The sequence below is a fragment of the Neolamprologus multifasciatus genome, chromosome 17 (assembly GCF_963576455.1).
Source record: "Neolamprologus multifasciatus chromosome 17, fNeoMul1.2, whole genome shotgun sequence".
NCBI classification, from domain to species: Eukaryota; Metazoa; Chordata; class Actinopteri; order Cichliformes; family Cichlidae; genus Neolamprologus; species Neolamprologus multifasciatus.
The window spans coordinates 4652489-4677522 of NC_140455.1; the positions used below are offsets into that span (position 1 = coordinate 4652489).

At 40.3% G+C, this 25034-nt stretch overlaps 1 protein-coding gene across 1 annotated transcript; it reads left to right on the forward strand.

Annotated features, from left to right (window-relative positions):
* Nucleotides 1-13296: 13296 nt before the first annotated feature.
* On the forward strand, nucleotides 13297-23215 carry LOC146498770 (uncharacterized). Its single transcript, XM_085138278.1, has 2 exons — nucleotides 13297-14736; nucleotides 21322-23215. The coding sequence occupies exons 1-2, from the start codon at nucleotides 13373-13375 to the stop codon at nucleotides 23213-23215; spliced, it is 3258 nt and encodes a 1085-aa protein (XP_084994404.1). The 5' UTR covers nucleotides 13297-13372.
* The last annotated feature ends 1819 nt before the right edge of the window (nucleotides 23216-25034 follow it).

Consider the following 25034-nt stretch of genomic DNA (forward strand, 5'->3'; position numbering starts at 1 on the left):
AATAATAACCCAAAGACTTTTAAACATTACTAATCATCTTAAATGCAGATCATTTAGCCACAATGCTGAAACAATGTTTAAATATCTTAATATTATCTTCTTTTTTTTGTCCAAATATTTGGCTACGTGTCTTTAGTCCAGTTGTATTCATGTTTGAATGGCTTGAAAAAGAAAGGAGGATTCTGGTTTCTCTGAAATCATGTGACCACGGCTTCACTTCCTCTTCTGATAGAGTATAAAACCTCTGAATACAGACTCCTCTCTGCTCTTTCCTCTTCATCAGCAGCAGAGAGCCTTGTGAAAACATCAACACAGGTAAGAATGGAATAGCCATTTTTTGTAATTGTACATGTACAAAGAAATTATGGGTGCACCACGCCAACTGTGCAAGAATAAAATATAAATAGCCAGCAGAAATAAATAACATGAGAAATATATACAATCAAGATGAATATATACAAATCAATAGAAAGGAACATGCTGGAGAACAAAGTGCTTGACAGTAGTGCAATGGACTCGGTTTGAATAGAGTCTGTGTGTGAGTGTCCTGAACGACGAGGGGCACGCAAACTATTGCTCAGATTAATGGGTGGATGGTCAGGGTGGGGTGTTGGGGGGATGATGTTTGCTGACTTTCCGAATGGCCCAGGGGAAGAAGCTGTTAGTGAGTCGGGAGGTGTGACTGACAACCACAGCTCTTTACCATGTGTATGTGTGTGCCACAAACACAAAGGGTGAAGTATTTGTAATAATACTAATTCTAATAAGCAGTGTTGGGGAGTAACGGAATACATGTACCGCCGTTACGTATTTAAAATACAAAATATGAGTAACTGTATTCCGTTACAGTTACCGTTTAAAAAGGTGGTATTTAGAATACAGTTACTTTGTTGAAATAAATGGATTACACTGCGGTACTTCCCTCTTTCATATTGTGGCGGGTCAGGACTGTTTGGGTTTTGTTTGACAGCTACGTTCTGTTGTTCCAAGCGGCAGCGTTACGGTTGCCATGGTTACAGGGTGACGCAATCTCTCTGCGTGTTTCCTGGGTGAGAGAGCGCCTGTTGTTGTTGTGCTAAGCTAACAGGCAGAATGCTACAGGTATAGCTCTAAAGAATGTAGCATCATAGGCAGTGTAGTCCGTGCTGCAGGGAGAATGGACTGCCATACCCGTTATGTGTCTGAAAAAAGAAAAAGGAAAAGTACGAGCTGTCATCGAGCAGAAACGGGAGCTGGAAGCATGTAAATATAATAATAACCACTGCAGCCAAGAAGAGAGCCTGACGAGCCCAGTTGTAAGTAAGCTATTAAGACTCGACTGTACACCGTGTTCGTGTTTTCCTCTGAAACAATAAGTTCTGTTGGAGCAGCCTTTCAACGCCTCTCTCTGTCTCTAGCTAGCAAAGTTGACCCAGACAACAAAGTAAAGCTAGTTTTCGGCTACGAGCCTGACACGAACCCGACGTATTAGCCAGAGGTCCCTTTACTACGGTTCAGAGCTGCGGACCTTCAGTAACAGTAATAAATCACAGCAATAGTACATTCATGTAGTTGTAAACAGCATGATAATATATTAAGTAATCCAAAGTATTCAGAATACGTTACTCTCATTGAGTAACGTAACGGAATACGTTACAGAATACATTTTGGGGCATGTATTCTGTAATCTGTAATGGAATACATTTTAAAAGTAACCTTCCCAACACTGCTAATAAGTTAGGTTTAGTAATTAATTCCATATCTCCTACTGTATAATTATTACTATACAACATTCCTCTAAACTGATTCATGGTTTTCAGGAAGAAATAATTTTTTTTTATCTAAACTCTGACAAGCTTATTATCACACAACCACAATTCTGAGCCACATGTGACTGGACCCACCCATTCAAAAAAACCAGCACCCTTGATCTTTTTTCAGAGGTCTTGATGTCACAGTAAGAAATGTTACAGTTTTTATACATTTTCAGACATATTTTTGTTGTTCTGTCAAAACCAAACCCAACCAATTTGTTAACAAGCACCACATCAGTGACGGCACAGCTGTACACATTTCCAGTAGTTCCTTTTTTATTCTAATTATTCACTAAATTATATAATCCCCCAAAACTGTAAAGATTATTTTTCCCCACAAATAAATATAATGATTGTGCTTCATTTTTTGTACTTTTCTTCTTGATTGTTTAGCCTGTGTCAGTTTTAACAAGTAGAGTCATGGACTGAATGCTTTGTTGTGCAAAAGACATTTGCTTAGCCAAGAGGAGAGGTGTAGACTCTCTATAGCCTCTTCTTGTTGGTCTTTCTCTTTTCTTTTCATATTTTATTTTGCTTTATTTTTTGCGCTAGTATCTTTGTAGTTAAACAATACCAGAGCTGACTGGCTGAGGGTGAGAAAACAAGATCAAGAGAAGAGGGAGGAGGAAAAGTATTTCACCCCCATGTCATACTGTGTATGGTTGTGTGTGTGTGACAAATAAAATTTGAATTTTGAATTTGAAAAGGGTTAGCGTTGACATAAAAGATAGAGCAAATGTTAGACACACAGAGTCTCTGCTGCATCTGTAATAAAACAGACTCAAAAACCAAACAGCACCTGAAAGACAAAAAATGGAAGCAGAGACGTAATAAACATACATTCTGGCTGTGGTGTGTATGAAAGAGAGAGAGAGAGCATGACTGACATGAGCGTCTGTCATGAAACCTATTTGATAATGAGGGTGAGAGATTACAAAACCAGCCCTGGTAGCCAGAGGCAGACAGAGAAATATCAAAGAAACTCTGGTCATGCAGTCCACCAAGAAGGCTGAAGACCCTAGACACACAGACCACACCCCCACAAGGAGCAGATCAAGAGCATTGTACTGCTGACTGTTTCTGTCATGGTCTGTGTGCAGTGAGGAAGGAAAGGACCCAAAATGCAGACTCAAACACTGAGGCAAAACTCAAAATGGCAGCCCTATCCCTGGACACTAGGAGAACTTAACTAAACTTGAGGATGCAAAAATAAACTAAGCAGGCAGAACACACAGACACTGACAAAGAGAAACATGGAACACAGAGAGAAACAAAAACACTAAAAACTGGAAATAACAGAAAAGCACAAACTATTAATAATAATAATTAATAATAATAATACAGTTCTTTCACAAAATGTCTCATCTTTTAGTGGCGATCCAGCATTTCACCTTTAACTGAGAGAGTTATGCTAGAGGGGGGTTGAGTCCGCTGGGTCCATGTCTGGCTGGAGTGTTCTGTCACAGCTGGTGGAATGAGAGGACCCAGATGCAGAGCTCTTGATGAATAGGCAGTGTATTTATTTATAGTGGAATAAATTTCAACAACAGTTCAATGTGCAAATAATCCACGGTAATCTTCCTCCCAGCGCCCCATTAATGCGTGGTAGTGCATTTCTGTCCTCCTTCCAGAACTACTTTTGTGCTCCGATCCACCTCCAAGAAATCCCCTTCGTCCTCGTTTCAAGTGGAAAAACACAACACAGCAAACGGTAAGTCTTTCTTCTTGCAGGCGTACAACTTTCTCATGACACAATTCATTGAATTACAGCAGGCTTAGTGGAATACTCCAACGCTGACTATCCCAGAATTAAATAGCTCTGCCCAAGGTGGCGGATGATTGGAAGCAGTTGGATGGCAAATTAGTCGCAGGTGTGGCGGCTCCAGTGTGGAGGTGCTTCCGGGTTGGATATCACTAGGTGCCCAACCAGAGGAGCGTCTTCCGTAAACAATCTCCACGAAATGGAGAGGAAGAAAACAGAGAGGAGAAACACACACACACACAAAACACAGGCAGGTCAACCGGCAGGGACCGTCCAACCCATCTCATGTTGTGGACGAGTCCTTTCAGGTGTTCTCTTGACTGAAGTTTGGTCATTTTCTTCTTCCTGTCAGTTGTCTGTCTACTCTCAGGACCTCTTCCATCTGTCATTGCTGTTATTTATCACCCTCCCAAATCCAATTCTCTTTATAAGTGACTTTGCTGATGACTTGAACGTCTCCATAAGGAAACCAGCCTTACTATTCATAAGGAAATGTTCAATAATCATGCTCTGTTTTATAAGGAGTGTATTAAACAAACTAAATCTGCCTATTACTCTACCATTATCTGTTCAAGCAAGGATTCTACTAAGACACTGTTCTCGCTATTCAACTCTTTTCTCAGCCCACCAGACTTTCTACGCTCATCTCTACTCGTCTACCTTCTGTGACTTTCTAATCCTATTCTTCACTGAAAAAATTCATAAGCTACACCAAGACCTGGCTCCCAATGTTCCATGTAGCTCCTCCTTCTCAACCCCACCCCCATTACATTGCCTTTCTGCCTTCCAACTTCGCTCTGTCACTGATTTCTCTCATCTCATCCGCAAATCAAAGCCTTCAACCTGTCAGCTTGACCCCTTTCCTACAGTCTTTGTCAAGGCCTGGCTTCCCTCTTTCTTTCAAAGTTGACATTATCACCCCAATTCTGAAAAAACAGGTCTAGATCCCAAAAACCTTAATAATTTTCGTTCTAATTCCAATCTGCCATTTCTCCCAAAAATTCTTGATAAAATAGTTCCTTCACCAGTTCATCTACACCTAACCCACAATAACCTTTACAAAAAGTTCCAGTCTCATTTGCGTCCTTCTCGTAGCACCGAAACTGCTCTTATAAAAATAACAAATGATCTTCTTACTGCAGCTGACTCCAGTTTCCTCTCCATCCTTATTCTCCTCGATCTTAGTGCAGCCTTTGACACCATCTCATCTCACTGTCCTTCTCTGGAGATTAGCTTCTGTCAGCCTTTCTCATACCCCACTAGGCTGGTTCAAGTTCATACCTGTCTGACAGCACTCAGTTCATTTGATTAAAATCCTTCACCTCTCAGCCTTTTCCTCTGTCTACTGGGGTGCCCCAGGGATCTGTCCTCAGGCCCCTCCTTTTCCTTATTTACCTCCTCCCACTTGGACACCTTTTCCGTAAATATAATATTCAGTATCACTGTTATGCTGACTACACCCAGCTTTGCCTGTCCACCAAACCTGACTCTACTCTCCCTCCACCCTCCATCACCCTCTGTTTTTCCTCCAAATTTGTCAAACTCAACAGTTTGAGAAATCTGTTGCATTTCATAACTCACTCTTATTTGGCCTTACACAAAAAATTCATCAATAAGCTTCAATGTGTCCAGAACTCTGCTGCCCGTATTATTACTAGGACTCCCTCTACCCACCACATCACCCCTATCCTGAAGCAGCTTCACTGGCTCCCGGTTAAACTTTCCATTAATTTTAAAATACTCCTCTATACATTTAAGGCCATTCATTCACTCTCCCCACCATACCTCTGTAATTTGGTACAGATCTCCATCCCATCCCGGTGCCTCAGATCCTCCTCTTCTCTCCTTCTTTATGTTATTTCCTTTCATGTTATTACCATGGGGGCAGGGCATTTAGTCGCTCTGCCCCTTGACTTTGGAATTCCATACCCCCCGACCTCATTTCCCCTTTTTAAGTCCACCCTCAAAACCCACCTCTTCAAGATAGCCTACTCTAGATAACTTCTCCATGCTCTTAAACTTTCTTTTATTATTGTGTTTATTTCCTGTTTTTATGCTTTTTTTATTTGCTCTGTACAGTGTCCTAGTGTGTTTTAAAAGGCACTTTTAAATAAATGTATTATTGTCATGTGACTGTATTTGTGTCTGTCCATCAGCAACCCTCACACTGACTTCACTCTGCTAATGTAAGTAAGTAAGTAAAACTTTATTTATATAGCACCTTTCAAGATAAAAATCACAAAGTGCTTCACAGAAGCTAAAACCTAAAAATAAAAATCAACCAAAAGCAAGTTTAAAAAGATGAGTTTTTAGCTGTTTTTTAAAAGCAACCACTGAGTCCACAGATCTCAGGCTCAAAGGGCCACAGTCACAAAAGCTTTGTCGCCTTTTGTTTTCAGCCTCGTGTGTTGGACAGCAAGCAAGCCCTGGTCACATGACTTCAGGGACCTGCTGGGAATGTATGGATGTAAAAGTTCACTGATATATGTTGGTGTTTGTCCATGCAGAGCCCTGAAAGTCAAGGTCAAAACCTTAAACTGGATTCTGAATTTAACGTGGAGCCAGTGCAGCTGGATCAGCAGGGGTGTGACATGGGAAAACTTGGAGGACTTGGAGGACTTGGTCAGAAGCTTTGCAGCAGCGTTCTGAACAACTTGCAGACGCTCCAAAGAGGCTTTACATAAACAAGTAAACAAAGAATTACAATAGTCCAGACGAGATGAAACAAATACATGAATGACAGTTTCTAATTCGGAGCGCGATACAACGGGACTCAGCTTAGCAATGTTTCTCAAGTGATAAAAACAGGTGCGAACCAAAGATTTTACATGGGCATCCAAAGTCAGAGCTGAGTCAATACTAACACCAAGGCTCCTGATAGACGGTTTGGCAAATGTAGCAAGTGGACCCAAGTTTTCCACAACACTAGGTACAACATTTTTAGGAACACAAACAAGAACTTCAGTCTTCTCCTCATTTAGTTGAAGAAAGTTTCCAGCCATCTAACATCTAATGGAGTCTATGCACTTATGCAAAATCTGTAGCTTGGAAACATCATGGGGCTTAAAGGAGATATATAACTGAATATCATCTGCATAACAGTGATACAAAATGTCCTTAGAAGTGCTCAATAAGTTTTGAAGAGGAAGTATATACAGTAAGAAAAATAAAGGCCCCAAAACTGAACAATTCAATTCCTCCACCTGGCTTAGGTACAGGGCCTTCCTCATTTGGTGTTGTTTTGAAGTTATGGCAATAAGCTTCCCTCTGAGTACAGTTTTGAATGCATCCCAAAACACAGTTGGGCTAATTTCTTCTGTGGAATTTTCCTCTATGTATTGCTTTATATCTTTCTTGATTTGGTCTTTCATTTCTTTTTTATCCAGACAGCTCAGATTTAACCTCCAACAGGTGTTTCTACGCCTACTATTTAGATTTAGCTTTAAATGAATGGAACAATGACCAGAAATATCTGCCACTCCAATTGTGCATTCAGTTACTCTGTGTAGATCCCATCTGTTCATTAAGACATAGTCAATTCTTGATTGTCCAGCGGGTGATGTTCCCTCCATACATCTACCATTCCCTGCTCTTTCATAAAGGTATTAACCATTCTCACCAGGGTGTTTTTGCTATTTGTGCTCGTTGTATCAATTATATGATCAAATACCACATTAAAGTCTCCTGCACACAGCACTGTCCCTTCAGATTCTGACATGACTGTTGTAAGTAGAGTCTTCACATTTTGTTGGTTGCTCTCAGGGGGAATATAGAGACTGATTAGTGTCACCGCTTCCCCTTCTAGTTTACCTCTTATAATGATGTATCTCCCCTCACTGTCCCGAACATTCAAAATTAACTGAATTTTAAATAAGTATAGCTACCCCCATTTTACGATTTTTCTTGCAAGTACTATAGTAAGAATTTCTGTACCCAAATTTCTTTAATTTATCATGCTCTTCCTGCGACAGATGTGTTTCCTGTAGATATATTACATTGGCATTAAGTTTTCTCATTTTAAGTATCACTTTACTTCTCTTAATTGGGTTATTCATCCCAATGACATTCATTGACACCAGCGTTATATTCCTCATCTTTTCACTGTTAAGTTTTGTTTTATTTTTGGCTTATCACTATCATAACATCCCACACTAACTCTTAAGAACTTGGAACAAGATAACAAGAAACTTAAGAGAAACTGAAAATACGTATTTCTTACCCACAGCGTCCCTGTGGTTTGGGGGGTATATCCCTTTCAGATTAGTGGCCCCTGTGAGATCCAACCTAGGTTCCTAAAAGAAAATAGAAAAAAAAAGAAAACCTACCACTTTCCGGTCTACCTTGCCTTTGAAAGCAACAAAGTAATGAACCTTTAGTTTCTGAATTCTACTGTTCAATCATTTACACCGGATTCAAATGTTTGTATCCTCACTTATAAGTTCTCTGTGTTAGACCGCTGCCATCCTAATGCTTTTTGCAGTCGCTCCTCCAGCATCACCCTTTCCCCGCTCCGCTGCGGCACCTCCACCTGTATTCCTCTCCTCCTTAGCTCCTCCGCTGCCGCCTGGCCGCTGTTGTATGTCCTGACGCCGCTCTCCCAGTGGATCCTGATTCTGGTCAGAGGCGTCTGGAAGCGAATTCCTCTCTCTTTTAAGGCTTTCTTAATTCCAACGTATTCCTTCCTCTTTTGAATCCTGTCGGTAGCGTAGTCATGACCAAAGAAAAGATGCTTATCCTGATGTACAACTTTTTTCTTCCACGCTGCCTTCAGCACCATCTCCTTGGTAGAGAACTGAAGAAAATTAACCATCGTGGAGGTTTTTCTGGTCTGGGTTTTGGCACCAGAGCTCTGTGTGCCTGCTGAATATTCAGGGCAGAATCCGGCAGGAGTGAAAGTACAGCTCTCAACAAGTCTTCCACAAACTGCAGCACAGAGTTTCCTTCAGAGCCCTCTTTTAGGCCAAAAATGCGAATGTTGTTCCGTCGGCTACGGCCTTCCAAGTCAGCCAGTTTCATCTGAATATTCCATTGTTGCTGAAGCGAATGGATTAGAGCGTCTTTTGCAGCCAAATTCCACCTTTCCATCTCTTCCAGCCTTTTCTCAGCTTGTTCGAGTCTGGTCTCATGGCTAGCTAGCTCATTTGCCATTTCTGCCAGTTTTATATTAATGTCTTTCTTGAAACTGTCGAATTCGTCCTTCATTTCTTGTTTGATGTCTTTCTTAAACGTGGCAAACTCAGTTTTAAATTCGGCTTTAAGTCAGTGAACTTCCTTAATGATGTCCTGAAAGCCTGCGTGAGGGTGGCTAGCTACATCTCCTTCCATCTGCTCGCCTTGCACGCTGTTCTCGGACATGTCTGCGTTGCCTCCTCTTGCCAGCTCCACTTGTTTCACAAAATCCTTAATGTTTCCTTGTCTTTTTGACCTTCTTCCACCTTTCATGGCATTTATTACATGGTTTAGTGGTGGAAATATTCGAATTCTGGTTTTCTTTTGAGTTTTGACCTGGAGCTGCAAGCTTATGCTGCCATCTTCCTTACGTTCCCCTAGTGGTCTCCATGACTAGCAGCTTTTACAGCTGTGGCTCCAGCAAATATCAGCTGATATTAGAAAGTAATATTAAATAAATTCAACAGCTGATCAAGCTTAAATGTACTGCTGTTTTTTAGCGCGACATCCATTGGTTCTGCTTCTGGCGTAATGTGGGAGATAAACAAACAAGAGAGAAAAGCCGATCAGCTGATCATTGATCAGTTTCATGACTGAAGTAGCAACAGGAGAGGGAGGGGAAAGAATGAGTGAAGAAGAAGCAGCCGTGCCGTGCCGTGTAAACACAGAATAAATCCAGCTTTGTGTCTTTTTCCATTCTAGCTGAAATACGGGACAAACTGTGTTCCTTTTCAGCTCAATATGAAATGCGTAATATTTTCCGTGAATACGGGACGAATCCATTTTTTACAGGACAGTTGGCAACTCTACTAACTAACCTTATGAATAAAATCAAATTCACTATCAGTAACATCATAGCACCCGCCTGGCTGTATAGAAACTCCGTCATGCTAGCTAGTACGCAGTAGGAGTTATTGTAACTGACTTTAAAAAGTCAGCACAAGTAAAATAAACTACAACTAAACCTGGTTTATATCTGACCCAGATAGACTGCAGGTCTCACCTGACACCAGGACCGGCGGACGCCTCGGGTCTCTCCTCCTCCTGCCTCTACTTTCCCTCATCCACCTGCTGGCCACTGTGGGAGCTCCTCCATTGCCACCACCAAACAACTGAGTTATTTTTACACATCGACCAGCATCTGGCCAATCCACCACCTTTCATTGTTTATGCCATTACATAAAAAAAACAAAAAACCCAGCGGCCCATAAAAACAGAAAAACACCATCGGCCCACCGGGCAAATGCCCGGTATGCCCGGAGGCCAGTCCAGCTATGGCCGTGCCATCAGTTAACTCTTCACGTGCCAGCGGTGGCACGTGTGCCGAGGGTTGCCGACCCCTGGTCTATATTATCCTAACCATAGCTATGTAGCAAGCCACCAGGTAGCACGCTACTCTATACCAGGAAGCCCAACTTCAATAACCACAGTAACATCACTGCTGTTTAATTGACTGTCTTCAATTATGTCCGAACTGATAGAAAAACCATATGTCTTAGTTTTTTGGAAATCTCTCTTACACATGATGTAACATCATTAGATGGAAATTAGCAAGCTAAATTCCTGCTAACTTCCAACTCCTTTAAATATCATAAATGTCACAACCTGGATATGTGCAGGCAGGAAAACGACCAAACGCTAGTCACGGAAACTATTTGCTGAACACATGGGGTGCACAGCTGACACGAATAACCAAAACGAAACAGGGGAATAGCAAACACAACATGACAGACACTGACGGGAGACTATGAAAGTAAAACAGGAAGTACACAGAGATGCAGGCTGGAGGGACAGAGAAAACATGATGAGCTAGGGAAACATAGATAAACATGACAGAATAAAACACCAAGAGGGGAAACAAGGAACAAGAACTCACACCACTATATAAACACAGACACACAGAGGGGCGACAGAGGCCAACAACACAGGGGGAAATCTAATAAACTAAACTAACAGAATAACCCAGACACTTCCAGAATAATAACAAATCAGACTTAACATCTTGTGACCGGAAGGTTGCCAGTTCGATCACCAGCTGTTGTCTGTTTTGATCATTGTGTCCTTGGGCAAGACACTTCACGCTTCCGCCTATTGGTGTTGGCCAGAGGGCAGCCTGGCTTCTGTCAGTCTGCCCCAGGGCAGCTGTGGTTAGTGTGTGAATGTGAGAGTGAATGAATAGTGGAATTGTAAAGCACTTTGAGGGTCTCAAAAAGCACTATATAAATGCAATCCATTATAATTATTATTGTAACACACTCCAAATAATCAATAGGACAACTTATCACCTTGTTCAGTCCTTACAGATATGCAGAAATTTGCATCTTTCAGTACTGACGGCACTTCATTGGTTCAATACCGAATTACCTTCTTTTATTTCACAAAGCTCTCAAAGATCTTTGTAAAAGTTTGTTCTGTTCTAACTGCATGAAGACATTGTAGAGATATGCATTTTTTTTTATGTTTTATCTTCTATGATAAGCACATTGATTATACAAGTTATGAAATGTGTTTTTGTCATTAATATAAATATTTCTGTAGTCATCATGCACTGAAGTCAAGAATAAAGTTTATATTTCATGAGTAAAAATGCAATAAATAATAATTGCATAATAATAATAATAAAAGATAAATGTGTCACCTTCTACTAAGCATGGACATATAAACTGGAGTCAAATTCCTTGTTTCTCAGCACAAACCTTCAATTAACTTCAATTTTATTTCATACAGCACCAAATCACAAAAACAGCTGCTTCAAGGCGCTTTAACAAACTTTGCCAAATGAAGAGGATTCTGATTTTGAATATTCTAAATTCATGTTGTTAGGCTGCTCATTTATTGCAGTCCTAAAGTAAAAGTACACAGGAATATTACAGGTAACAAGGACATGGTAAAATAAAAAAATTAAACTGCCTCACTTTCAGTACTCGGGAATGAGTCTGAGATGCTTATAATGTGGCACAGATTCAGATATATTGTTTTGGTATGTTAAAGATTCGTGACAGATGACCGCCCCTCCCTGAGCATAATACTGATGAAGGTTTCTTCCTGTTAAAAGGGTGTTTTTCCTTCCCTAGTACTTGCTCATAGTGGTTGTCTTATTGCTGAGGCTGTTTCCAGGACACTGCAGGGTCTTTACAGTATAAAACACAGTAGATAATTTGTGCATTTAATTATTTCTCAGGATGTCTGCTTGGATTTATTTCCTCTCATATATTTTTTCTAGGTGTCATCACATCTGTTTGATCCTCAGAGCTCATCATGGCAACACGGTGAGTACTTTTACCATACGAATTAATTAAAACAAGTGAACTAATCATGAGCTACATACTCTAAACAGAATGGGGCAAGGGTGAATTTGTTACTTACTGTAAATATCAACACTTCACCAAGTTCTTTTGATTCCTGAGAGGCATCCAATGGAAGACAAAACACTGTTCAGTAGACCATTTAACACTTTATAACTTCTAGAAGGGAGATGCGTCCTGCATGACACGTTGCCACGGATCTCAACATGGGGGTGTGCCCCTAACAGTTTTATTACAGAAGCTCTCTCATTCTACTCTAAACAACAGTGTCTCAGTAACTTTCCACTAGAGATGGTCCCCTCTATCTACATTCTCCCTGGCAAGTGTGAGCGAGAGTCTGCAGCTTTCTACTTCCCAAGGACAAATGGTCTCATGCCTTATTTTTCAAGGCTGTGTCCACGTAATACTACACTATATAACTTTATAACACTACCCAACATTACTTAATTATTACTTGTAAATGTTATACGATTCTTTATTTGATTTTTATTTTTTTGGCAAAAAAATACGTCCTTCTCTTCTCCTTTTTATTTTTCATGTGGCCATCCATTGTTTTTTAAGTTTAATGACACCACATATGGGCTCAGCACCAGAAAGGTACAGGACTATCAATCAATCATTCCTATATTTAGTTTGAACACATAATTAACAACTGTTATGACATTTAAGCATAAAGCCCCAAAGAAATCCAGGAAAGCTTATTCATGAAGAAAAAACAAACTATTGACCATTTCCTGTTCAAAAAGGAAAAAGCAAAGGTTGACCAGTTCCCACGCACGTCCAGCTCAATCCCACCAAACCCTATTCAAACCCTTAGAGCCTCTCCAGCTGTTTTCTTCTTTCTGCTGCTGTCATTGTGCGACATATAAATGATAGTTGTGTATAAAATGTAGAAATAATAATGCATTCATATCCTTGGCACAATTACAGTCTGAAAGTTCTTGATTTCATTTATTGGTAGCACACTATATTGACAGTTCATACCTAGAGACAATGGTACAATATAACACTAGACTGAAAAGCAGCATGGGCGGAGACTTTAAGTGATGTTATGAGAAAAAAGATGAAAAACATTCTCCATGTTTCAGAACAGATATTCAAAGCCAATGAAGTCTGAACAGTCATCAGAAACATTCTGACAGAATAGAAAACAATTACAGCAGTTGTAGAAATTATATCATTAAAATATTAAATTTTAATGATATAATTTATATGAAAATAATCTCTACTTTCTCTGCAGGAAATATGAGAGCATCATCTCCAAGAGTGATCTGAAATCTAATGGACATCCTGCTGTCTATCAGCTGAAAGCAAAGAAACAGGAGTTTGGAACTGTGACAACAATGACTGTGGGAGAAAAACATCCAAACAAGACGAATAAAACCATCTTACTTGTGGGTGAAACAGGATCCGGAAAAACTACTCTGATCAATGCTCTGCTCAACTACATCATAGGAGTGAAGTGGGAGGATGAAGTCTGGTTTCAGATTGTAGAGGAGGAGAAAAGAAGTCAGACATCAGATGTGATCATGTACGAGATCTTTGGTTTTGAAGATGAACATCTGCCCTACTCTCTGACCATCATTGATACTCCTGGATATGGAGACACCAGAGGGACTGGACATGATGATAAAATCAGTGAAAGATTATTGGACTTGTTTAGATCAGATGAAGGAGTTAATGAAGTTCATGCAGTGGGTCTGGTGATGAAGGCAAGTGCAAATCAATTGTGTGACCAACTGATGTACGTCTTTCATTCACTGACGTCCCTGTTTGGAAAAAACTGGGAGAAAAACATCGTAGCTCTGATCACACATTCAGATGGAAGGAGACCTAAAAATGTTCTTCAAGCCTTTGAAGATGCAAAAATTAAATGTGCCAAAAATGAGGACGATCAGCCTGTTTACTTCCTCTTTAATAACTGCCAGCATGAAGATGAGAAAAATGAATATCTGAAGCAAAATTTTGAAAACTCAGAGAGAGGAATGAGAGAGTTCACAGCCTTCCTGAAAGAAACTACACCTCTAAAGCCAGAGTCCGCACCTGAAATGTTAAAGGAAAGTATCAGACTAAAAGCCTTCATCCAAAACCTGCACGAAAGAATCAAATTCACTGAAGTGAAACAAAGAGAGATAAAACATAGTCAGGAAGCTCTGGAGAAATATGACAACATGAAGAATGAAGAGATCACTCCATTATTTGCTGAAGTTTTTAAACATAAAGAACCTATCAGAGAAGTGACGAGTGAGTCGGGTTTTAAAGCAGCTGTCAGCTGTACAGTCTGTGAGGAGAACTGTCACTATCCTGGATGTCTGGTGCCCTTAAATCACTGTGAGGTCTTTGTAGATGGTGTCTGCACTGTTTGTACCAACAAGTGTGATGCATCAGTGCATGTGAAAGACAAGTGGCGATATGTCACCAGGATAAAGAAAGATCAGAAGAACGAACCACCAACAAAAGAGAAGGATGCTCATTTACTTGAAAAGGAAATTAACCGACTGACAGCACAGAAGTTACAGTTCGTGGATGAGTCCTATCAGCATATTGTTAGACTGGAGCAGATTGCTCCGAAAGCTGATTCAACGTCCACTATTGTCCACTTGGACTTCCTGATTGAGAAGATGAAGGAGAAAGGAGACACAGAGAAGGTCCAGAAACTGGAAGAGATGAAAAGGAGAGAGGATGAAGGAACCAGAGGAGCTCTGAGGTATGTCAAACTGACAGCACTTCCAGAAGAGTGACAGTAGTTTATAAATACCTCTGTGAAATGCAGAAGTAATTATAAGCTAGGCAGATGTTTAATTATCAAATAAAAGTGTACAGATAAATATCACTGAAACACATCAGATAGAGATGTGCAAAGCAGCTGTTATTTGTATCATTATTTGTATTTGTTGAGGGAAAAGTATTTGTATTTGTATTCAAGTAAAATTCAAAATTGGCGTAAAAATGCAGGTTTTTTTTGCTTTACACTTCTAACAAACGTTATAGTGTAAGTATTCTTTAATTATATCCATTATAATAATTATAGATACGCAATATTAGTTGATGTTTTTCCATAAATCCAGCATTAAACATGTAACAAGGAACATCATTGAAAAGAAAATAACATAACAGCCATTGGCTGCAACACGCTTCTATTTGTTTCCCCAAATCCAGGTGAGGAGTTTCAGCTAAGTTAATAAGTGACAACTACACAAGCATTATTTTAACCTTTTTAACTGAATGTTAACGTTACTTGACAGCCTATTGTCTAAATTACCAAGTTAACAGAGCTAAGAGAGCTAAGAGAGCTACGTAAACAGAATGAACATGGGAGCCACCAACTGCAGACGTCAATAATGCAGCGCAATGGAATAATCTCCCGATATTCGCGAAAGCTATAAACTGCCTCCAGAACCCAGTTAAGGTACACTAAATCGATTCAACAAAAATCATGATGCAGTTCAGTCTTTTTTCTCTCAGCCGAGCCTTCTCTGTTGCTGTGTGGGGCGCCTGTGCCAGTCACTCACTCATCCGTTGATGCACTGGGCATTTGTTCAAAATAAGTATTTATAAAAGACACGTTATTTGTGTCTTTCCGAATACTGTATTTGGGTTCGGCTCCACCCCTAACATCAGTGAAAGAATGTCCTGGGTTTATTTCACTCTCAGAATTCAAACTGTTTCTCCTCTCAGCGTGACAAAGAAATGAACCATACTTCTGTAATCGATGAAAAGGATGAGGAAAAACCTGATTTCTGTTGCTCGAATTGAACATTAGCTATAGAATTCAAATTTTTCCCTTAAAGAAACTGGAGTCCGTGTTTTGTGTAGTAACATGAAAAAAACCCCAATAAAGATAAATTCACAGCTGGTTGAAAGAAAGGAGAATCACATCAAACTTTGCATAGTGAAGTAAATATCATGGATTGGCAGCTGGTGTGTTTAAGGTATGGACCCCAAAAAGTGGACATGGGGGAATTGAATTGAAGTTTAACAAAAAGTGAGGCTTTATTTGGGCTGATACAAGAATCAAAAACAAAAGCGAGGGGAGGACTACACAGACATGAACCTCATTAAATGAAGAAAAACTAAACCCAACAACTAAGATAAGACTATAACTATGACTTTGACTATGGCTTTGACTAACATGGGGGAATATAGGCAGATGACCTGACAACGAACAATAAGAAAAAACTAGAAAGCGAAAATTTCAGAAGAAATTTTAAGTATGCCTATGCCGCTGCTAATCAGTGTAGTTTGCCATTCATATGGCTACAGAGAGCAAAACTCAGCAGAGCAGCCATTCTCCACTATGAACTATGGTAAAAACAAACACCGCTCGCACCTCACAGATGACAGCTTACAGTTATGCGTAAAGATGAGGTGACTTCGTACAGCCCCGATTTGCAGACGCTGTGCACAGAGGTTCATGAGCAGAAGTCCCATTGTACCACGGCAGACCCGACAATGTTTGCATGAACACGCTTTGTAGCATTACTTTATTGACCACTTTTCACACATGGTTGCTGTACCCACACAGCCGACTGTAGCTTTTCATCTCACAGCCCGACACATACCAAAAAAACAGCCGAGAGAGCACAGACTTTACGCCTGAGAGGCGTGATTGCAGATGCCGCTGAGGTGGGTCCACCTCCCCTGTAGCGGCACTGCAGACCACGCCCCGGCACACACATCAAACACGTAAAATAAATATTTATGCACTTTTACATTCACTTTTTGTTTTTTGTTATTTTTACACAGTGTTCTGAATTATTAACAATGGTCTACAGCCAATATTGTGTATTATTATACAAACTTTGGTTGTAAGATTCAGATAACTATTTAATAAAAGGTGAATATTTTATATGAGAGTAAGAAAGAAAAGTATTTCTTTGTGCCCCCCTCTCCCTGTTAATGCCCTACCTGGCCCCCTGGCAAAAGCTTTGCTAGATCCGCCCCTGCACAGTTACCAGCTGTCAGCTACACAGAAAAGGATATTAGTGTTATTCATCTCTCAGAAACAGCTCATAACTTCCCTTCAACTCATTCATGTCACTCATTCAAGGTAAACCTGTTTCTCCATCACCAGTTCAGCTCTGATGATTCAGTAAGGACATTTCCTGGTTTGGACCAACCCTTTCTTTCAGCTGTGGCTCCAGCAAACATCAGCTGATACTAGAAATTAAAATCAAAGAAATTCTAACAACAGCTGATCAACCTTAAACGTGCTGCTGTTGTATAGCGCGATAAACAAACAAGAGAGAAAAGCCGATCATTGATCAGTTTCATGACTGAAGTTTCAACAAGCGAGAGAATAACAGGAGAGGCTGTCATAAAGTTCAACATCAGTAACTTAGCGCACACACAGCTGTATAGAAACTCCGTCGGGCTAGATAGCACGCAGTAGAGTTATTGTAAGTGATTGTAAAAAGTCAGCACAACGAAAATAAACTACACCTAAACTCGGTTTATATCTGACCCAAATAGAGTGCAGTTCATAACTTCTTACCTGAAATTCAGTTCACCTCATGCTCCTGCCTTCGGTTTCCCTTATCCACGATTGAGCTCCGCGTTGGCCACCACCGGTCGATCGGCGGCCGCCTCGCCGCCTCCTTTGTCTCTTTCCCCGCATGTCCTTTCTGTCAGGGATAGCTGCTCTTTGTTGGAGCTCCGCGTTAGCCACCACCAAACAACTCAGTTATTTTTCCCACATCGACCAGCATCTGGACAACCACCTTTCACTGTTTGTACCGTTACTAAAATTAATAAATGAATTATCAGCCCATATAAATGAAAAATAAGTCCAGATGAGAAACAGTCTCTTGGCGAGCGATCGGGTGGTGAAACGAGTGTCAGCCGCCTCACTGTAAGCCAAGCCCGGGTGCTTTTTAGCAAAGAGACGCTAGCCACGCTAGCTACTTAGCCGCGCTAGCAGCAATATCGTAAGTTGCTAATATGGGATGTTTTGATAAAACGAGCAGATATTTGACGTTTACACACCTACATTCTCGCCTGAAAATATCTTAAAAGTTTATTTTGTGACCTAGAAACAGTAATAAAATCAATATATTAAACGAAGTGGTGGCCGCCATTGTTTGAAGCTGTGGGGCGAGTTTCGCTGCAAAATTTCAGGCGGAAAAAGGAAAATAATAATAATAAGAATAAGAATAATAAATCCGACGAATAGTAATAAGTGTGCCTCTTGGCATAGGCACACTTAATTAATAAATCCGACGAATAGTAATAAGTGTGCCTCTTGGCATAGGCACACTTAAAAAAGACTTAAATACACTGTTACGTTCCCCTGAGGGGTCTAGGCGGTGAGGGGGAAGTAACAAAAAGTGTCTGGGTCAGAAAAAGGAGACAAAAAGGCATAAGGGTTAAATTAAAGAGTTTTATTAAAGTTTCTATTAAAACTAACTAAAAGAGACGGACAAGCCGCTATCACCATTTAAAGAAATAAGCAAAACTGAAATGTTAGTCAATAAAGCACAAAGTAAGTCAAAAAGAGTACAGCTAACTAGCTGCAAACACAGACACGCAGCTCACTAGCTGAAAACACCACAAAACACTCAGCTCACTAGCTGTAACCACACTAATGGCACTCTGGCCCAGAGCTCACCTTTCCCTGGGCTTAAATACTTTTAATTACTGACGAGAGTCAGCTGTACAAAAGGGAAAGGTGGCACGTAAGGCAGGAGGGATGGTCGGACACGCCCACACAGACAACTTCAGGAGGCGGCCCTGCTAGGGCCGTAACACCCCCTCCCATAAATACAAACCCGTGGTTTGTCACATGATTATGATAACCAAAACAACTAATCAAGTCCGTAACCGTTGCATCACCAAACTGTAGGCTTTCCACCTACCAAACCCCATAGCAACGGTTAGGCATTTCCTGCGGAAGCTGCCAACCCCATCTCAGTGGGTTCAAAATACTTACTGAAGGTGGCCGCAGACCCTCAAAACAATGTCTCATGTGATAGCCAGGGCTTTTTTGAGCCATCACATGTGGAGAACACAGCAGGCAGTCAGAAGACCTTACTGCAACAGTTTTCAGACGATTGCTCACGTCACGGGTACAGGCATGTTTGTTAGTCAGGGGTGCAGGTCTGAGTGGTGGGGTTATACATGATCTGTCCACCTGCAGGTCATTTTGAGGAACTGGGACATTGTCAACCAGCAGCAGCTCAGGGCTAGTTGACCTCTTACACTTACTACAGGGCGCTACTGACCAATTGTGCTCCAAGTTTAGCCTCTTAGTAGGCCTGGCAACCTTGTCGGTTTGAGAGCCACGACTGACTTTTCTCAAAGCAGGCCCTTTTTGCTTTGAGTGGGCTTTCTGTTTGAGTTTCAGCCTCAAACAGTTAGCAACAAGGTGTCCAGGTTTATGGCAGAAGAAACAAAGCTTTGTTTTGGGTCTCGAAACCACAACTTTTTCAGCCTTGTTAGCTGGCCCACTTTTACCTCGCCAAGATGTACTATGGCACAGAGGGGTATCACATTCTACAGCATTTGTTTTATGAGTTAGGGTAAACTCATCTGCCAGTATGGCAGCCTGCTGTAAAGTGGAAACCCTCTGTTCACTCAAATAACAAGCTATCGACTCAGGAATAGAGTTTCTAAAATCCTCCACAAGAATTAGCTCACATAACGAACTTAGATCATTAGCATGGCTTGCAGATCACCACCTATCGAAAAGCTTTTTCTTCTCTCTTGCAAAGTCAAGGTAAGATTGACCCTGTGCCAACTCCAAACCTCTAAAATGTTGCCTATAGGCTTCAGGTGTGAGTTCATGGGCTTGGAGGACGGCACTTTTAAGCTTTTCATAAACTAAGCAGTCCTCAATAGACAAACCAGAACAAACCTCCTGAGCCTTACCCGTCAATTTACATAGTAACATCACGCACCACATGTCTTGAGGCCATTGCAGTGCAGTCGCTATGCGTTCAAATGCAATAAAGAAGCTATGAACACTGGACTCACAGAAAACTGGAACCAGGTGGATGTTACTGCTCACAAACGAGCCTCTGGACACCTGTTCACCAACAGATGTAGGCCCAGTGCTCGTCAGCTCCAGCTGATTCAACTGGAATGCCATTTCAGCCTGAAGAAAACCATCACACACCTGTGCCAATTCTCTCACAGGCTAGCCAACAATTAATGGTAACCGAACAACTTACTCTTCTTGACCAACTTACCTTTTGCTACACACACATTAATAAATACAACTTACCCAGTTCCTAAGCACAACAAACTTTACCTACCTATCTTCTGGAGTGTGCTGGGCTCGAGGCAACTTTAAAGGCAAAACTCCAGCGACCGGAGCCCTGAATTGCCTACCCCCAAAAGGGAACTAATCCCCGCCCAGGATTACTCCGAAAATAATAAAGGCAAAATAACAAAAGAGTGCCCGAAGGAAGAAATTAATAAGCTCAGCTGGACACTCACCTAACTAAACTGGGAAGTTGTATTTCTACTCCTCTCAAAAAGCAACACAACCGTCACACAAAAGCCAAAAAAACCCCCAAACATCACTAATTTCAAACTCCCTTTTCAGATCCCGGACGAGCCCCCACTTGTTACGTTCCCCTGAGGGGTCTAGGCGGTGAGGGGGAAGTAACAAAAAGTGTCTGGGTCAGAAAAAGGAGACAAAAAGGCATAAGGGTTAAATTAAAGAGTTTTATTAAAGTTTCTATTAAAACTAACTGAAATCTGCAAAATCCATCATTAAACAGCAACTGGGTGATTTAGGTTCCTCACAGAAGCGTAGCCTCAGGTTCAAAGAGTGAGCACAGTCAGCCTGGAGTGAATTTGGTCAATTTTTTCAACTGGAAAGTCAACATAACTTTGAATCATCTTCTTCTAGAAAGTGCCACTTTTGTACTCTAACACCAATCTGCCCCAGGAAATCCTCCCAATATTCTAATAATGACAATAAGAACTAACACTGAAATTAAAACTGCATAAATCTAGACCAGCAACAGCTAAGGCTTACCCTAATCAAGGGTTGAGGGAAAAACTTTTGTTCAACCAGCGAATTTAAAAAAAAGCATTCTTCTGACTGGGAGGGCAACCAGTCTCCACAGTCATTGACTGCATATCCTCTTTTCGCTCAGGGGTGTAAAATATTTGTGTCAGAACCACAAGTTTGGGAGACCAAACAGAAGAAAATAGTAATCTAAATCATAAAAAAGAGATTAAAACTGAGCAGAAAGGTATCAGTTCTGTTTCAAGTGTTAAATAATAGCAACATGTTCAGAGTGTTTACATGTGTACTGAAGACATTCTGTTCTTTACTCTGCAGGATCAGTGTGATCTCATCACCACATGAAGACATCATCTCAAACAGTTTTCTTGTAAGTTCAGGACCTCCTGCTGTCTACCAGCTGAGACCAAAGAAACAGAAGTTTGGAACTCTGACAAGAATGACTGTTGGGGGAAAAAATCCAAACAAGACAAACAGAACCATCTTACTTGTGGGAGAAACAGGAGCAGGAAAATCTACTCTGATCAACGCTCTGGTCAACTACACCATGGGAGTGAAGTGGGAAGATAGAGTCTGGTTTCAGATTGTAGAGGAGGAGCAAACAAATCAGTCAGAAAGTCAAACATCAGATGTGATTGTGTATGAGACCTTTGGTTTTGAAGATAAAACTCTGCCCTACTCTCTGACCATCATTGATACTCCTGGATATGGAGACACCAGAGGGACTGGACATGATGATAAAATCAGTGAAAGATTATTGGACTTGTTTAGATCAGATGAAGGAGTTAATGAAGTTCATGCAGTGGGTCTGTTGATGAAGGCAACAGAAAATCGACTGAGTGACCGACTGATGTATGTCTTTGATTCTGTGACGTCGCTGTTCGGGAAAAACATGGAGAAAATCATTGTACCTCTGATGACACATTCAGAAGGAAAAAGACCTAAAAACGCTCTTAAAGCTCTTAAAGCTGCAAACATTAAATGTGCCAAAAATGAGAACAAACAACCACTTTACTTCCTGTTTGATAACTGCCAGGATGAAGCACGAACAGAAAAAAATAACTCATCAAACCATTCATGGGAACTCACACAGAAAAACATCAATAATTTCACAGACTTCTTGGGAAATTCTAATCCTCAAATACTGATGACAACAGTTGAAGTATTAAATGAACGAATCCGACTGAAAGCCTCCATCCAAAATCTGGAAGAGAGAGTTAGGTATATTCAACTAAAACATACAGAAATCAGCAAGACTCAAGAAGCTCTGAAGAAACATCAAGAAAAACAGGAAGAAGAAAAGAAAAAAATCAAAGAAACTAAAAAATACCTCCAAACTCTGAAAAGCCAAGGAGAACTAAAACACGAAGAAGCTCTAAAAATCCAACAAACAATAAAGAAACTTGAAGAAGAGATGAAGAAGAATGAGAAGTTTACTGTGGAAGTTGATGAGCCATACAAAGAGAAAGAACCCATCGATGGTGGGATGAAATTGTTTTTTTATGAAGCAGCTGTCACTTGTAGAGTCTGTGAGGAGAACTGTCACTATCCTGGATGCACAATGGCCTGGAAACCTGCACACTGTGAGGTCATGAAGAAAGGTCACTGCACTGTTTGTACCAAAAAGTGTCCTGTATCAGATCATGTGAAAGAAAAGTCGAAATATGTGACCAAAACAAGGAGAGTAATGAAGACAGATGAAGACATGAAAAAGAAATATGAAAAAAATGTCTCAGAATGTGTGTTGAAGGAGAGTCAGTTAAAAAGTCTTGAAAAGGAATTGAATGATACAATGAAAACAGTAGCTGTTTCATCACTGAACAACCAAAAAATGCAACACAACTATGAAAAGCATCAAAAAGAAAGTGAAGAGAAGTCGAGCATGTTGGGAAATCTTGAAAAGGAAATGATCCAGCTGACAGCTGAGAAGTCACAGTTCATGGATGAGTCCTACCAACATATAGTCAGACTGGAGCAGATCGCTCTGAGAGTTGATTCAGCGTCCACTATTGGCCACTTGGACTTCCTGATTGAGAACATGAAGGAGAAAGGAGACAAGGAGAAGGTCCAGAAACTGGAGGAGATGAGAAGCAGAGTGGATAAAAATACCAAAGCAGCATTTGGGTACAGGCTTACTCCAATAACATCAGCTATCAAAAACATTGCGAGCTTTGTTAATGATGTTAATGTTAATGTTATGTTCAGATGTTAATTTTTGATAAGGACATAAGGGACTCCTTTTAAGACAGGAACATCATGTTTACATTCACATTTTATCCAGTTATTAAAAAAATGTCAATTCAGAGTTATTGTTTTTTCTCTATTAATATACATGTATTTCACACAGATATTTGTACATATGGAACAGCACATGACAAATATTACTACATAAACCCCACAGTGAATTATTATGCAGAGCAGGTCTGAGCTACCAGCTGTGCTGTAAATACAGTGAGGACGCCCCCTGCTGTTTAATGATCAGTACAACAGCATGTGAGAACAGCTCCTTGCCTCTCTGATGTGACAAACTAAAGTGTGTTTGACTCTCTTTGACTCTTCAGTGTTTCTGAGTGCAGTCCTGAAATCTGATCTTCTTCCATCTGATCAATGCCTTGGATTCTTCATGCGTGTTCATGCTGGAAATATTTCTGATGATTTAGGCAGAGTGGAAACATTTGGATGCTTTTATGTTGGACTTGATCTGTTCATATTTTCTATATTGTGTTCTTCCACATGAAATCATCTCCTGCTCGATGCACATTTCTCGCTATCCTCAATAAAATCTCTTCATTCAGTAACTTTGCTCAGAGTGTCTTCACTGGATCATCAGCTGATTTTCTGTTTCTCTTTGTTCCTCAAACCCTTTCAGCACTTTTCAATGTGAGCATCAGCTCTCACACACACTCAGCAAAAACACACATGAAGTTCCATCAGAGCTGAGATTCCATTTAAATATCAGGAAGAACCTGTGATGACCTGTTGGTGAGGGGCGCAGACCACTAGAGGGAGCTGTACTACATTACTGAGGAGCTGCCGCTGAGTGGAGACTAAAGGTTTGAGCTGAAAAAGAAAAAGTCACATACATCATAAACAAATAAAACATTTTCCCTGAAAATGTTGAAGGACTTCGTTAAGCCCTGAGTCTTTTCTGCAGGTTCATTCACCACCATCATGAAGAACAAAGACAGTAACAAGTCTGTTAAACCATTTTAACATTTAACACAATTATATAAAATATCAAAAGGTCTGGAGTTTGATAGAGAACTCTAAAGCAGGAGTTCTCTGCTTTAGAGTGACGATCAAGAGGTTTTCTCCAGTCATGTCTTCTGAAGGAAGGAAGCCCATAAATGCTCTTTACATAAGCTCTAATAACACTGCATGAACACTGCTCTGTTTATACTTCATATAGAGTAGGCGTTGTACAAATACTCTGTTTTATTTTGCTCTTACTGTAATTAGTAGTAAAGTTCAACTGTAACAACAAGTAATATCAACAATCTTATCATATATTTATATTTATTTATTCATTATTAAGTAAGTAAAATGTATTTATATAGTGCTTTTCACAGATAAAAATCAGAAAATGCGTCACAATAAAAAGAAATGAAAATACAACATATAATAATGTAAAACAATAAAATACAACATAAAACAAAAAATTGACCTCGAACCAATTTTATGTGGTACACGGTGCATTTGTTTTAGTCCGACCTTGGTTGGCTATGAAGCCGCACTGCTTGATGGATTGCCGGAGATTTACAGCTGCCATAGTCAGGAGCCATGCGGAGTAATCTGGGTCCAAAACTCAGTCAGCTTCAGGACACAAAGTAAAATGAACTAAAATGAAGTAAAATGCAGGAGTTAAAAAATTCTTTAAATTCTTAATAATAATAATAAAATGATCAGTGTTGCTGCTTTACCAGGTGTAACAATTAAGTTTAACATCCAGACATGCACGAAACAGAATTTATTAAATTCAACTGAGTTAAAAGTTAGCAGGAGGTTAGCTCACTAGTTTCAACCTAAAAATG